The sequence below is a fragment of the Dipodomys merriami genome, unplaced genomic scaffold (assembly GCF_024711535.1).
Source record: "Dipodomys merriami isolate MVZ:Mamm:240054 unplaced genomic scaffold, mDipMer1.0.p SCAF_106, whole genome shotgun sequence".
Taxonomy (NCBI): Eukaryota; Metazoa; Chordata; class Mammalia; order Rodentia; family Heteromyidae; genus Dipodomys; species Dipodomys merriami.
In genome coordinates this window covers 1,381,323-1,395,793 of record NW_027202338.1, presented here as the reverse complement: position 1 = coordinate 1,395,793, position 14,471 = coordinate 1,381,323, and the positions used below count along the sequence as shown (strand labels likewise).

Here is a 14,471-nt window from a genome sequence, read left to right as displayed (position 1 = left end):
GTATCTACTCTTTCGCCACACAGGGCCCCAAGCTCAAGGCCAGCCTGATATCTCTCCATCTCTGAGTGTAGTTCAAGCTGACTGCACAACTATTCCAATCTTAGGACCCACCTTAGGCAGGGAGGGCTGGGCCAGGCAATGAAGGGTGGAAGGAAGAGAGTTCTAATCCTGCTTTCTCACACAGCACCTGGGTCACTTTAGTGGAGATGATGAGGAGGTCTCTTCTTCACCACTAGCAATCAAAAGATAAGGAAGCCAGGAACCAGTGTGCACGCCTGTCATCCTGACAGCATAAGAGGCTAAGATCTGAGGATCTTGGTTCAAAACCAGCCTGGGAAGAAAAGTTCATGAGACTCTTTATCTCCAGTAAACCAGCAAAAAGCCAGAAGTGGAGGTGTGGCTCAAATGGTAGAAGGCCAGCCTTGAGCATAAATAAATAAATAAAGCTAAAGGACAATGCTGTGGCCCTGAGCTCAAACCCCAGGATTTGCATAAGAGAAAAAGAAAAAGAAAAACAGGCTGAGACCTGGTTGCTCATGCTTGCCATCCTAGCTTCTGAAGAGGCTGAGATCTGAGGATCTTGGTTCAAAGCCAGCCTGGGCAGGAAAGTCCATGAAACTCTTATCTCCAATGAACTACCAGAAAACCAGAAGTTGAACAGTGGCTCAAAGCGATAGAGTGCTAGTCTTCAGCAAAAGAGGGATAGCACCCAGGTCCTGAGTTCAAGCCCCACATTTGATGAGACAGTTTCCTATGTTTGTATTTTAGGCATAATCCCTGGGTTCTGGGCACAAGACACCTACATGTAAACTAGGCGACAATCATAAATAACCACAATAACAGAAGTGATATAATAAATTGAGTGCACTTGCCTACAGGTAGGAAATCCAGTGGGAGTTCTTTGCAAATCGGACCCCTTTGTGGATGGGATTTTCTGCCATACTGGTGGTTATTATTTCTAAACTTGGTCTGTTCCTCTGCCCATGGTGACCTTGGAATTCTGTCTTCAGGGCTGTGTGGTGTTCCACTGAAATGTGACTCTGGTGGCCGCCCACAGGCAGTGGCAGGTCCTGGCTCCAGGGCCCCCAAATGTGACCTTCAACCTGGGGTCTCAAGAGACAGCACAGGGCTTGAGTCACAGTAGGTCCACATCTGGGCTCAGGGGCTCACTCTAGATTCCTATTGGGCTTTCTTACCCCACACTCACAGTTCTAGATCTTTCTTAGCCAATCTATCCAATCTATCATCCTACCCCTCCCAAATCTCACCTCATTGAAACATTGTCAAATCCATATCCAACTATCTTCTACCAATCATTTGAGTGAGACCCACACCTCTCCTGAGACCCTAAAAAAATCCATCCATGGCAGGGAATGCGTCTTAGTGGTAGAGTGCTTGCCTAGTATGAATCAAGCCCTGGGTTTGATTCCTTAGTACCACATAAACAGAAAAATCCAGAATTGGCACTGTGGCTCAAGCGGTAGAGTGCTAGCCTTGAGCAAAAGAAGCTCAGGGACTGTGCCTAGGTCCTGAGTTCAAGCCCCAGGACTGACAAAAAAAAAATCTACCCATACTTTCAGAGTCCTTGGTCTGAGAGACTTTCTATCTAAAGCTCCAGGAACTCTACCCTAGCTTTGAGGGTAACAGATCCACAGTCTTGGGATATTTTCTGGTCAAATGCCACCAGCCTGGCCTGTGCCCGGTGAATCTCTGAGGTCTTCCCCTCCCCAACTCACTGGCTACATCTCAAACTAGTTGCAATGTATGGTCAGGGAGAAGGGGGGAAGGAGGTCTTGTACAAGGAAAAGGAGACAGTTATGCAATCAAGGCCAAAGTCCAGCCTTCCATCCCACAGAGTATAAAGGCAGCCAGAACAGCTGCTCAGCCACCAGCGTCTGACTGGCACCCTGGCCGCCACCATGCTGGCCTCAGGCATGCTGCTGGTGGCTGTGCTCACCTGTCTGACTGTCATGGTGTTGATGTCTGTCTGGCGGCAGAGGCAGCTCTCAGGAAAGCTGCCTCCAGGCCCCACACCATTGCCCTTCATTGGAAACTATCTGCAGCTCAACACGGAGCAGATGTACAACTCTCTCATGAAGGTGCGTTGGGGATGGGAGATGGGTGGGATGGGGTGGTGGGAGGGAACTGCCCAGATTCACTGGGCACTGGCCACGGACTGGACAAGCCACAGTCTTAAATGGGGAATTTTTTTCTTGGAGGTGGAGGGAATTTAGAATTTAGAAGCCAATTTCTATCTTGGCACTGTGGCTTATGCCTGCCATTTAGCTACTCAGGAGACATCTGAAGATTGTGGTTCAAAACCAACCTGGGCAAGAAAGTCCATGAGACTCTCATCTCCCAAGAACCACTGGAAAACCAGAAGTGGGGCTGTGGCTCCAAGTGGCAGAGCGCTAGGCTTGAGCAAAAGAACTCAGGGACAACACCCAGACCCTGAGTTCGAGTCCCACGATGGGCACCAAAAAATAAAAATAAATGTGTGTTTTATTTTCTGAGTAGGAAAAGACCATGTGTGGGAATATTCAGTCTGTTGACTTGGCCAGAGTTTCAGGGGAATCAAAACCAATGCACCTTGGTACCCGGCTCCTTAAATTATTCCCATCTGCCCTTCCCCCAGTTGAGTGATCGCTTCGGTCCAGTGTTCACGGTTTACCTGGGCCCTCGGCGGGTCGTGGTGCTGTGCGGTCAGGAGGCCGTGAAGGAGGCGCTGGTGGACCAGGCCGAAGAGTTCAGCGGGCGCGGGGAGCAGGCCACCTGTGACTGGCTCTTCCAAGGCTATGGTGAGCGGGGTGCATGTCATCATGTAAAGGGATGTGTGGCCTCCGTTTCCCCAGCCTTTCTCCTCTGGATCCTTCAAGTGTCTGCCATGCCTCATGTCCTCCCGGCGTCTTCCCACCTCGCCTTCCCGTTCTCTGTGGACAAAAACCATTCACTGTTTTTCACTTCAAGTCACCTCCCCTCTTGCTGCCTCTCCCCTCTCTCCTCCTCCCTCCTTTCCCACTCCCTCCATTGGCTGCCTCTGTGCCTGATGGGGCAGTGTGGGGGCTGCCTCCCCTTCTCTGTGCCTGTCTCCCTTCTCTGTCTCTTTCTGATGATCTGCAGATCGTTGGCGCCGAGTCTGAGGCTTTCTTTCCTCTCTCCTTAGTATTCTCTCTTTTACCTATAGGGTTTCCTTCCTCTCTTGCTCTCTGCAGAATCTGGCATCCTGGCCTCCCTGCTGCCCCAGTGTCTCCAAGGGTACTCTGCAGGTCCATTCCATATTCTGCAGGTCACCCTGGTCTGATCCCACCCTCCTTCCCAGCATGACCATCAGCCTGACCCCTTCTCTTGGCCAGGTATGGTCTTCAGCAATGGGGAGCGGGCCAAGCAGCTGAGGCGCTTCTCCATCACCACGCTGCGGGACTTTGGACTGGGCAAGAGAGGCATCGAGGAGCGCATCCAGGAGGAGGCAGGCTTCCTCATCCAGGCACTGCAGGACACACATGGTAGCTGCTGGACGGGGTGGGTGGGGAGGAGGGGGAGGGGAGGAGGGAGGCCCTGGGGTTCAGCCACCCCCCAAAATCTTTCCCAAATGGTCAGACTGGCATCAGGGCACTCCGTTTGGTTGTTTTCCAGGAAGACAGATATTTCCTGGGTTCCCCAGCATCCCCTGCTTTCCACACCTGCAGAGCCCTACCCTCCACTCCTGCAGACCCCTCACCAGAGCCCTCACCCTCTACCCCTGCAGACCCCTCATCCTCCACCCCTGCAGACCCACACCCCCCACTCCTGCAGACCCCTCACCAGAGCCCTCACCGTTCACCCCTGCAGATTCCCCACCCTCCACCCCTGCAGACCCACACCCTCCACTCCTGCAGACTCCTCACCAGACCCCTCATCCTCCACCCCTGCAGACCCACACCCTCCACCCCTGCAGACCCACACCCTCCACCCCTGCAGATCCCTCACCAGACCACTCACCCCACCCCTGTATACACCTCTCCCTTCTCCCCTAAAGATCCTCACCCTCTACCTTTTCAGATCCAGACCCTCTACCCCTGCACACCCCTCACCCTCCATCCCTGCAGACCCAAACTCTCCAGCTCTGCAGCCCCACACCCTTCACCCCTGCAGACCCACATCTTCCACCCCTGCACACCCCCACCATGCACCCCTGTAGACCCTTATTCTCCACTCCTGCAGCTCCTCACCCATCACCCCTGCAGACCCCAACCTCCTCCTGCAGACCCCTACCCTCCACACCTGCGGATCCTTACTTTCCACCACTGCAGACCCCCATCCTCCACCCCTGCAGACCCACACCATCTACCCCTACAGACTCCTCACCCTCAACCCCTGCAGACCCAAACCCTCCACCCTGCAGATCCTCACCCTCCACCCTTGCAGACCCCCACCATCTACCCCTGCAGACCCTCATTCTCCACTCTTGTACACACTCACATTCCACCCCTGCAGACCACCACCATCCACACTGCAGACCCCATCATCCACCCTGCAGACCTCCACCATCCACTCCTGCAGACCTCCACCCTCCATCCCTGCAGACTCAAACCCTCCAGCTCTGCAGCCCCACACCCTTCACCCCTGCAGACCCACATCTTCCACCCCTGCACACCCCCACCATCCACCCCTGTAGACCCTTATGCTCCATTCCTGCAGCTCCTCACCCACCAGCCCTGTAGACCTTCATCCTCTACTCTTGCAGACCCTCCCCCTCCACCCCTGCAGACCCCAACCTCCTCCTGCAGACCCTTACCCTCCACCCCTGCAGACTCTCACCCTCCACCCCTGCAGACCCTCACCCTCCACCCTGCGGATCCTTACTTTCCACCACTGCAGACCCCCACCATCTACCCCTGCAGACCCTCATCCTCCACTCTTGTAGACCCTCACACTCCACCCCTGCAGACCACCACCATCCACATTGCAAACCCCATCATCCACCCTGCAGACCCCACCATCCACTCCTGCAGACCTCCACCCTCCACCTTTGTGGACCCCAATTCTCCACCCTTGTAGGCTCTTCCATAGACCCTCCACCCTGCGACCCTACAGGCCCTCCATAGACCCACACCCCCATCTCTGCAGGCCCCTCTATAGACCCACACCCCCATCTCTGCAGGCCTTCCATAGACCCTCCACTCCAGCAGTTATCTTCATATACTCCCACCCATCACCCCTGCCAGCAAACCCCCTCCACCCCTGCAAACTCCCCCATTCTTTATCCCTTCCCTCTTGCAGGTACCTGCATAAACCCCTCACTCTCCACCCTGCAGGTACCTTCATAGATCCCACCTTCTACCTGAGCAGAACGGTCTCCAATGTCATCAGCTCCATTGTCTTTGGGGACCGCTTCGACTATGAGGACAAGGAGTTCCTGTCTCTCCTGCGAATGATGACGGGCAGCTTCCAGTTCACAGCCACCTCCACTGGGCAGGTAACCCACGCCACGCCCTGCCCCGACTCTATGAGCAAAACCCAGGTCAGAAAAATAACTTGAGAATAGCCAGGGCTCACTCCTGTCATCCTAGCTGCTCAGGAGGTTGAGATCTGAGGATGGCAGTTTAAAGCCATCCCTGGCAGCAAGGTCTCTGAGGCTCTTATCCCCAATTAACCACCAGAAAATCAGAAGTAGAACTATGGCTCAAAATGGGTAGAGTGCTAGCCTTGAGCAAAAGAGCTCGGGGACTGTGCCAGGCCCTGAGTTCAAGCCCTACAGTTGACAAAACAAACTTGAAGGCCTGTGACCCAAGCCTGGATTTCCAGCTATTCAGGAGGCTGAGATCTAAGGATCTCATCCTGGGCAGGAACAGCTGTGAGATTCTTATGTCTAATTAACCAGCAAAAAGCTATAAAGTGGAGCTGTGGCTCAAGAGGTAGAGCATGCGGGCAGTGGCCACACAGTCACGAGCCCAGGACTGGGCAGTGTGCATCTGTCAGAGACCATTCAGTTGGTTTGGTGCCACCTCACAGCCCAGGAGTCGAGTGGGTGGTGGTGCCCACACTTTTACCAGCAGGCTCTGTTTTCAGGCCATGGTGGAAATGTCCAGGAGTCCTCAGAGACCTGCATATTAGACACTTGCTCTAGGTCCTGACATAACTGTTCAGATGTACAAAAGCGGAGGCTGTTTTTGAGGAGGCCTTGGAGGCAGGAGGATGGCAGATGGGGACCCCATGGCTGGGGGAGGGCAGTGACACTTGGGTAGGGATGTGATTTTGCCTTTGGTTCCACTGGAGATTGAACCCAGGCTAGTGCATATTAGGCAAGTATTCTATAATTTGAACTATGTCTCTTAGTCCTTATTTTATTTATTCACTCATCTTTGTGAGGCAGAGTTGCCTCAAATGAGGCCTTTCTGGACTCTATTTCCAGAGAGGCTGGGATTCCCAGTATGCGCTACACCACCTGGTGAATGTCTGTCTTTTCTCTGCTTTCTCTCTCCACCCCTCTCCCCCACCACAGCTCTTTGAGATGTTTTCCTCCATCATGAAGCATCTGCCGGGACCACAGCAACAGGCTCGTAAGGAGCTGAAGGGGCTGGAGGACTTCGTAATCAAGAAGGTGGAACAGAACCAGCGCACCCTGGACCCCAACTCCCCACGAGACTTCATTGACTCCTTTCTCATCCGCATGCAGGAGGTGTGTGCCGGAGGTGGGAATGGAGGGAGGGAGGGAAGTTCAATGCCAGGCAGAGGGGACTCAGATTGGGCTGGGGTGGAGAGCAGAGGGCTATGCAAATTATATAAATTATCCTCAAGGTTGATTGTAATGAACATGGGTGTTCATCTACAGAGCCCTCATCCACAGAGAAGATAATCCCAACCAAGTCTACTGCATTATCTATGCTAAGCATTTTTGGGGGGTTGGTTGTGGGGCTCAGAGTCGTGTGTGTGTGTGTGTGTGTGTGTGTGTGTGTGTGTGTGTGTGTGTGTGTGTTTTGTGTGTTTGTGTATGAGTCAGTCCTGGGGCTTGAACTTAGGGCCTGGGTACTGCTCCTGAGTTCTTTTGCTCAAGGCTAGCACTCTACACGTGGGCCACAGTGCCGCTTTCAGTTGTTGTTTTTGGTTTGTTTGCTTGCTTGGTTGCTAGTTAGTTGGAGGTAAGAGTTGCATAGACTTTCCTGCCTACTCTGGTGTTGAACAGCAAATCCTCAGATCTCAACCTCCTGAGTAGCTGGGATTATAGGCGTGAGCCATCGGTGCCTGGCCCATTGTAGATGTTGAATGAAGTTATATTAGGATCACAATGAGGAATCGCAGCACAGAGAGTGTTGATGACCTGCCTGAGCTCCCATAGCATGGAAGCTGTGCCATCTAGCTTACTCTTGGTCTGTCTCTGAGGCTAGTGCTTTAGGCCTGGCTCAGTTGGTAGATCACCAGCCAATAAGCGAAAACATCAGGTACCAATGTTGAGTCCCAGTCTCAGCTTTTATAAAGAAAAAAAAAACCTCGGAGGTTCACCAGGCAAAGGTGAGAGGTATATTTTGGGCAGAGTCAGAATCCTGGGCAAAATTCTGCAAACTGGACAGAGCCTGGCAGATTCATTTTCCACCTGGACCTCACAGAGGTAGACTCTAAGGGAACCTTCCAGAAGATCCTGCTAAAGCATGGGAAGAGGGGTGAACTTGAAGGCCTCTCTTCCTGCAGGAGAAGAAGAACCCCAATACAGAATTCTTCATGAAGAATCTGGTGCTCACCACACTGAACCTCTTCTTTGCGGGCACAGAGACCGTCAGCACCACCTTGCGTTATGGCTTCCTGCTGCTCATGAAATATCCAAATGTGGAAGGTAAGGCTGGGTAGGGGTAGGGATAGAGAAGTGGGGGGTGGAGGCCCAGGCCCTAAAAGCTCCCCTAGGTCAGCTGCAATGTTCTGATTTCTCCCAAGAACCCAGACCCTCACATGGGTTTGGCTATAATCAAGACAGGAGAGCCAGCCTGTAGATTTAGCTATTAAAGTCTTAGCTATGAAAACACTGCACATGGGTGGCTCAGACCTGTCATCCTAGCTACTCTGGAGGCAGAGATGGGAAGATCATGGTTCAAAGACCATCTGGGCAGGAAACTCCTTGAGACTCTTATCTCCAGTGAACTACCACAAAACCAAAAGTGGAGTTGTAGCTCAAGATGGTAGAACACTAAGCCTTGAGTAAAAATAGCTCATGGACAGTGTCCAGGCCCCAAATTCAAGCTCCCCACCCCCACCAACAGAAAAATGATGCTAACTGAATGGATTGATAAATTGCTGATCTAAACCCCAAAGGACTCCTTCTCCAAGCCACACCCCTAAGCCTGCTCCTTTAATACTGACAGAATAGTGAGCTAATGGCCAACACCCACTGTGAATGAATGGGGAGCTGTTTGCCTGTCATCCATTGTTTCAAGTCCTTCATCCAGTTTTCTTTCCTTTTCGTTTCTTTTCTTTTCTCTTCTCTTCTTTTCTCTCCTTCCCTCCCTCCCTCCCTCCCTTCTTTCGTTCCCTTCTTTCCTTCTTTCCTTCCTTCCTTCCTTCCTTCCTCCCTTCCTTTCTTCCTTTCTTTCCATTTTTGTGGGTTATTGGGCTTAAGCTCAGGACCTGGGCATTGTCCCTGAGTTTTTTCCCTCAAGGCTAGTGCTCTACCACTTTGAGCCACAGCACCACTTCTGGTTTTCTGGTGGCTTATTGGAGATAAGAGTCTCATGAACTTTCTTGCCAGGCTGGCTTGGACCCTGATCCTTAGATCACAGCCTGCTGAGTAACTCGGATAGCAGGTGTGGACGACCAGTGCCTGGATCTTTTCTTTTCTTCTTCTTTTTTTTTTTTTTTTTTTTTTTTGACTCTCATCCCTGCCTTGAAGCTTTCAGATATCTAAACATATTTCCCTTTCTCTCCCCAATCCCAGCCAAAGTCCATGAAGAGATTGATCGGGTCATTGGCAAAAACCGGCAGCCCAAGTTTGAGGATCGACTGAAGATGCCCTACACAGAGGCCGTGATTCATGAGATCCAGAGATTTGGAGATATGATCCCCATGGGGCTGGCCCGCAGGGTCACCAAGGACACCAAGTTCCGGGAATTCTTCCTGCCCAAGGTGCCACTTGCCCGCCCCTGGGATCCTGGCACCCCAAATCCCTAACAGGCAGGACTCCCTGGCTTCCCATCTTTTTTTTTTTTTTTTTGTCGGTCATGGGGCTTGAACTCTGGGCCTGAGCACTGTCCCTCAGCTCTTCAGCTCAAGGCGAGCACTCTACCACTTGAGCTACAGCGCCACTTCCGGTTTTCTGGTGGTTTATTGGAGATAGGAGTCTCACGGTCTCTCCTGCCCGGGCTGGCTTTGAACCGCGATCCTCAGATCTCAGCCTCCTGAGTAGCTAGGATTACAGGAGTGAGCCACCAGCGCCCGGCTCTGGCTTCCCATCTTAATCAAAGACTCCCTCACCCACCCTGTCCCTTCTTTCCTACTGAGAGACTTCTGTATCCTAGCTCCCTGCAACCCCACCTTACCCCCAACTTCCCCTGCTCAAGAGATCCAAGCCTGGCCTTCTTAAATCAAGAGTTGACGCCAGGTGCTGGTGGCTCACACCTGTAATCCTAATTGCTAAGGAGGCTGAGATCTGAGGATCACAGTTCCAAGGTGGTCTGGCACAAAAATCCCCATGAGACACTTATCTCCAATAAACTCCCCCAAACCTGGAAGTAGCATTGTGGCTCACGTGGTAGAGCACTTGCTTTGAGCACAAAGAGGTCCAGGGACAGCACCCAGGCCCTGAGTTCAAAACTCACAATTAGAGGGGGGGGGATGGGAAAGAGAGGGAAATCCAGGCTCTTGTGACTCAGACCTTGTCATCCTAACTATTCAGGAGGCTGAGATCTAAGGATCAAGGTTTGAAGCCAGGCCAGACAGGAAAGTCCAGGAGACTCTTATTTGGAATTAACCACCAAAAATGCTGAAAGTGGAGCTGTGGGCTCAAAGCAAAAAACAGGGCAGGGACATTGCCCAGGCCCTGATTTCAAGCCCTAGGACTGGCACACACACACACACACACACACACACGCACACACGCGCACACACACACACACACACACACACACACACACACATACAAACACACACACGGAGGGCGGGGCAGTTCAATCTTCTTTACCCAGACCTCTTGCTTAAGAACAGGAATCTCCAGTTTGTGATCCATCCTTCTCAAGGATTCCATATCTCATGGCCCTGGCACATCTAACTGCCAAGTCTCCTGCCCCCCCCCCCTGCAATCACCTGCCTGGAGAAATGGGAGCTGCAGATCTCCCAATCTTTGGCATCAGAGACTCAAACCTGTGTCCATCAACCAGCTGATGTCATTGAACGGGAGCTTCTACACACCCTCAGGGACCTTAACTTCATGTCCCCTGAAGCTCTTCCTTCCACCCTCCACTCCCACAGTTCCACTTCCTGGCCCCTCCTACCATTGTCCAAGGGGAGTTTCAGCACATTCATTTTCCCATCTGCATATCTCACTCTCCCTGCTCCTCTTCTTTTCAGGGTACAGAAGTGTTCCCCATGCTGGGCTCTGTGCTGAGAGACCCCAAGTTCTTCTCCAACCCCCAGGATTTCAACCCTCACCACTTCCTGGATGACAAAGGACAGTTTAAGAAGAGTGATGCTTTTGTTCCCTTTTCCATCGGTGAGTGACCAGCGTTGGCCACTAGGCCACAACTCTCAGCAAAGGGGACAGCTGCATAGGCCAGCCCCCTCTGAGCTACAGCCTCATTAATGCCTTTCCTCAGCTTGGAAGTTCCTCTTGGATCTACTCTGCGATCAATTACATGCAATCCCCCATCATCCTCAAATATCCTGTATGGGGGTCCAGGAAAGCAAAAAGGGTTATCAGATCTCATTCATTCAGAGATGAGGAAAATCAAGAACAAACAGTTAGCCAGGTTGTCCATGGCTCACACTAGCTGTCCATTCTAGCTACTTAAGGGGCTGAAAGCTGAGGATTGTGGTTCAAAGCCAGCCCAGGCAAGAAAGTCCTTGAGACTCTTAGCTCCAACGAACTACCAGAAAACTGAAAGTGGTGCTATAGCTTAAAATGGTAGAGCACTAGCCTCCAGAGGAACAGCTCAGGACAGCACCCAGGCCCTGAGTTCAAGCTCCATGACTGACCAAAATTATATTGTAAGTGGAGCTGTGGCTCAAGTGCTATAACCAACCTCAATGGGAAAAGCTAAAGGACAGTGCCCAGCCCCCTCAATGACTAGGGAAACGGAGGCTCAGAGAGGATGAGAGCCTTCATGGAAAGTCTCCCGGGCAAGAATTTTACACCCCTCCCTACGCCTATTAGAGAACTCAGCTGGGGATTTGGGGTTTGGGGGTGACATCTCAGAGAGAGGGTTGGCTTCACCCCTGCCCTCTCTCCTCTCCTCTGCAGGAAAGCGGTACTGCCTAGGAGAAGGCCTGGCTAAAATGGAGCTCTTTCTCTTTCTCACCACCATCATGCAGAACTTCCGCTTCAAGCCCACGCAGGCTCCCCAAGACATCGACGTGTCCCCCAAATGTGTGGGCTTTGGCACCATCCCACCCACCTATACTTTAAGCTTCCAGCCTCGCTGAGCCCCAGGGGATTGCAAGGGGGTGTTGGAAGAGATGAGGATGGGGGATAGGGGGACCCAGGGAAAGGCAGAGACTTAGGCCACTCAGAGTGGGGAGGGCCAAAATGAGGGGGGAAGGGAGGGGACCAGATGGGAAGAGGAAACAGGCTAGATTGCTGACCTTGCTGAAGAAGATGGCCACTTCCAAGTTGAGATGCCAGAAAGGGAATTTTTAGGTCACAAAGAGTAATAAAAAATAAACCAGATCTTATTTATTGAAGGAAGGTTGTTTGTCAAATTCATATCTGGGGTCTGATGATGTCTGCACACACCACCTGTGCAACGGAAACAGGGCTTGTGCATCTTTTGCAGATGAGCAGCATGCTCATGTTTAGGAAGTTGAAGTGGTTGCTGAGTGCTGCTATTCATGCCTGTCATCCTATCTACTCAAGAGGCTGAGATGTGAGGATCAGAGTTAGAAGCCAGCCCAGGGAGGAAAAGTCCATGAGACACTTATCTCCAATGAACCATCAGAACACCAGAAGTGGTGTTGTGGCTCAAAGTGGTAGAGTTCTCACTTTGAGAAAGAAGAAGAAAGTTGAAGTGGTTGCTGAATGCTGTCACTCATCAGAAGGCTAAGATCTGAGATCCCAGTTCAACACCAGCCGGGGCAGGAAAATTCCATGAGAAGCTTATCTCCAATGAGTCAGCAAAAAACTGGTAGTGGAGGCATGGCTCAAGTGGTAGAGTGTTAGACTTGAGAGAGAAAGCTGAAGGACAAACAAGCACCCAGGCTTTAAGCTTAAACCCCATGAGAGAGAATTGGGGGCTGGGGGGGGGGGAGAAAGCCAAGAAAAATTACGAAAGCTTAGGAAAAAAATAATTAAATCACCAAAAACTTTAATACCAGAAGAGGATTTTGGTATGAGAGTGGCATCTCCAATGTCTTCAATGGTCAGAAGTGGAAGAAACACATTGCGTCCCTCTCTGGTGCTGGTCCAGTGTGTTGGAAGTACATCAGGCGCCAGCCATGACTCCCCTGCTCCCCCTCCTGGCCCATCATAGTATTGTCAAGCATGGATGGAAACCACCCAATTTCTTATCATTTCTAAAAACTATTATCCTGGGGTTGGAGGAGTGGCTCAGGTGGTAGAGTGTCAGCCAATGAGCATCAGATACTGAGGTTTGAGTCCTGCTACTATTGCATATGTGTGTGTGTGTGTGTGTGTGTGTGTGTGTGTGTGTGTGTGTGTGTGTGTGTGTCCTGAGGTTTGAACTCAGGACCTGGGCAATGTCTCTAGAAGCTTTTGTGCTCAAAGATAGTGCTCTACCACTTGACTCCCAGCTCCACTTCTGGCTTTTGTTTTGGGTAGGTCATTGGTAGTTAACCTTGCTCAGGCTGGATTTGAACCATGATCCTCAGATCTCAGCCTCCTGAGTAGCTACCATTTAGGCATGAGCCACAGCACCCAGCTTCTATCTTAATTTTTAAGCTTATAGTGTAATAGGGATTCACCACTTTAGAGTTTACTCTTAGCTTATATAACTCTGTTTTTTTTGTGACTCCACCTTACAAGGCTGCACCCCACTTGTGAGATTAGTTCTTTATAGCTGGACACTTCCAGATATATGTAGGCATTGTTTCTTTCTGTTTCTAGGTAGCAATCATAGTAATGGGTTATGGAAATGATCACAGTAATGAGTTATAGGAATGATCATAGCAGTGGTTATGGTTATAGAAATGTCATGGTGACTATCATGTTGCCCCGCTTATGATTGCTTACAGCACTGTTTTAGCCCACTCATGCCTGCTTACAATATTGTTTTACCTTCTGTAACTTCACACTTGGCTTGAACCTGCAGGAAAGAACCAGGGACTTTCCTCCCCTGAGTGAATAAGTGGTGGTGGGGGGCTTTCTGCTTTAAAAGGGGCTGTGAGACCAGACTGGGCACTGAACTTTTGTGCACACCCAACTGCGCAGTGTATTCCTGGCTGGCAATAAAAGACTTTCTTTTGGTTGTACTCTGAGTCTGTGTGGTCTCTTTGGGGGGGTCTTCCCCTCAACGTTCTGGAGTCCCTAACGAGATCCCAGGAGACAAGACCTCAGACAACCCCAGGTTGTCTTGGCACCAGGGAGATAGGGTGAGTCGATTCCTAGGGGAGGCACCCCTTGGAATGCCCCAGGGCCCCAGGGACTGCACCCCTCTCCTCCTTGCTGCTCTCGAGGTAGCACCCCAAATTATTATTTTTCTTTATGTTTTCTTTTTGAATTGAAAATGTGATGAGCTGGGGGGTTACTTACGTAGGTAAGACAATAAGTATACTTGTTTTTAATCATCATCACCCCATCCGTCTTTATCTCCTACTTATCTCTCCCTAGCCCCACCCTAAGTTGTAATGTTCACATCCCACATAGTGTCGACTATGGATGTTGCTGTGGTTCATCCGTTGTTCTGCGGTTTCTGTGATTCCCTTTCCCTTTTACACATTGCATTGTCTGTTAGGCAAAACACGAGGCTCAAAACACTGAGAGAAATGAAGAAAGACAAAAACAACACTAGAGAAAAAGAATGAGCTATGTACAGGGTCTAAGGTGAATATCCGTTTCTATAAGTTGGAGTTCATATTAATATTCTTTATTATATATAGATTTTTGCACTAAGCACTTGGGTTCCTGAGATCCCCTGTTAAGAATATTTTCTACATATTCTAGTTCTTAGAGATGAAGCAGATCGTGTGACCTGCTTTTCTTTGGGTCTGGCTTACTTCACTTAATATGGCTTTTTCCAAGTCTTTCCATTTCCTTATGAATGTAACAATAATAACTAGGAGAAACACTAAGGCTCCTTGGCACAGGTCAAAACTTTCTTAATAAAGATCCAGAAACACAAGTC

General features: G+C 50.7%; 1 protein-coding gene across 1 annotated transcript; it reads left to right on the top strand.

Annotated features, from left to right (window-relative positions):
• The first annotated feature begins 1,901 nt into the window (after positions 1–1,901).
• Positions 1,902–11,856, top strand: LOC138812910 (cytochrome P450 2A5-like). The gene is made up of 9 exons (XM_070001172.1): positions 1,902–2,099; positions 2,636–2,798; positions 3,354–3,503; positions 5,295–5,455; positions 6,482–6,658; positions 7,666–7,807; positions 8,900–9,087; positions 10,528–10,669; positions 11,417–11,856. The coding sequence occupies exons 1-9, from the start codon at positions 1,920–1,922 to the stop codon at positions 11,596–11,598; spliced, it is 1,485 nt and encodes a 494-aa protein (XP_069857273.1). The 5' UTR covers positions 1,902–1,919; the 3' UTR covers positions 11,599–11,856.
• Positions 11,857–14,471: the final 2,615 nt, after the last annotated feature.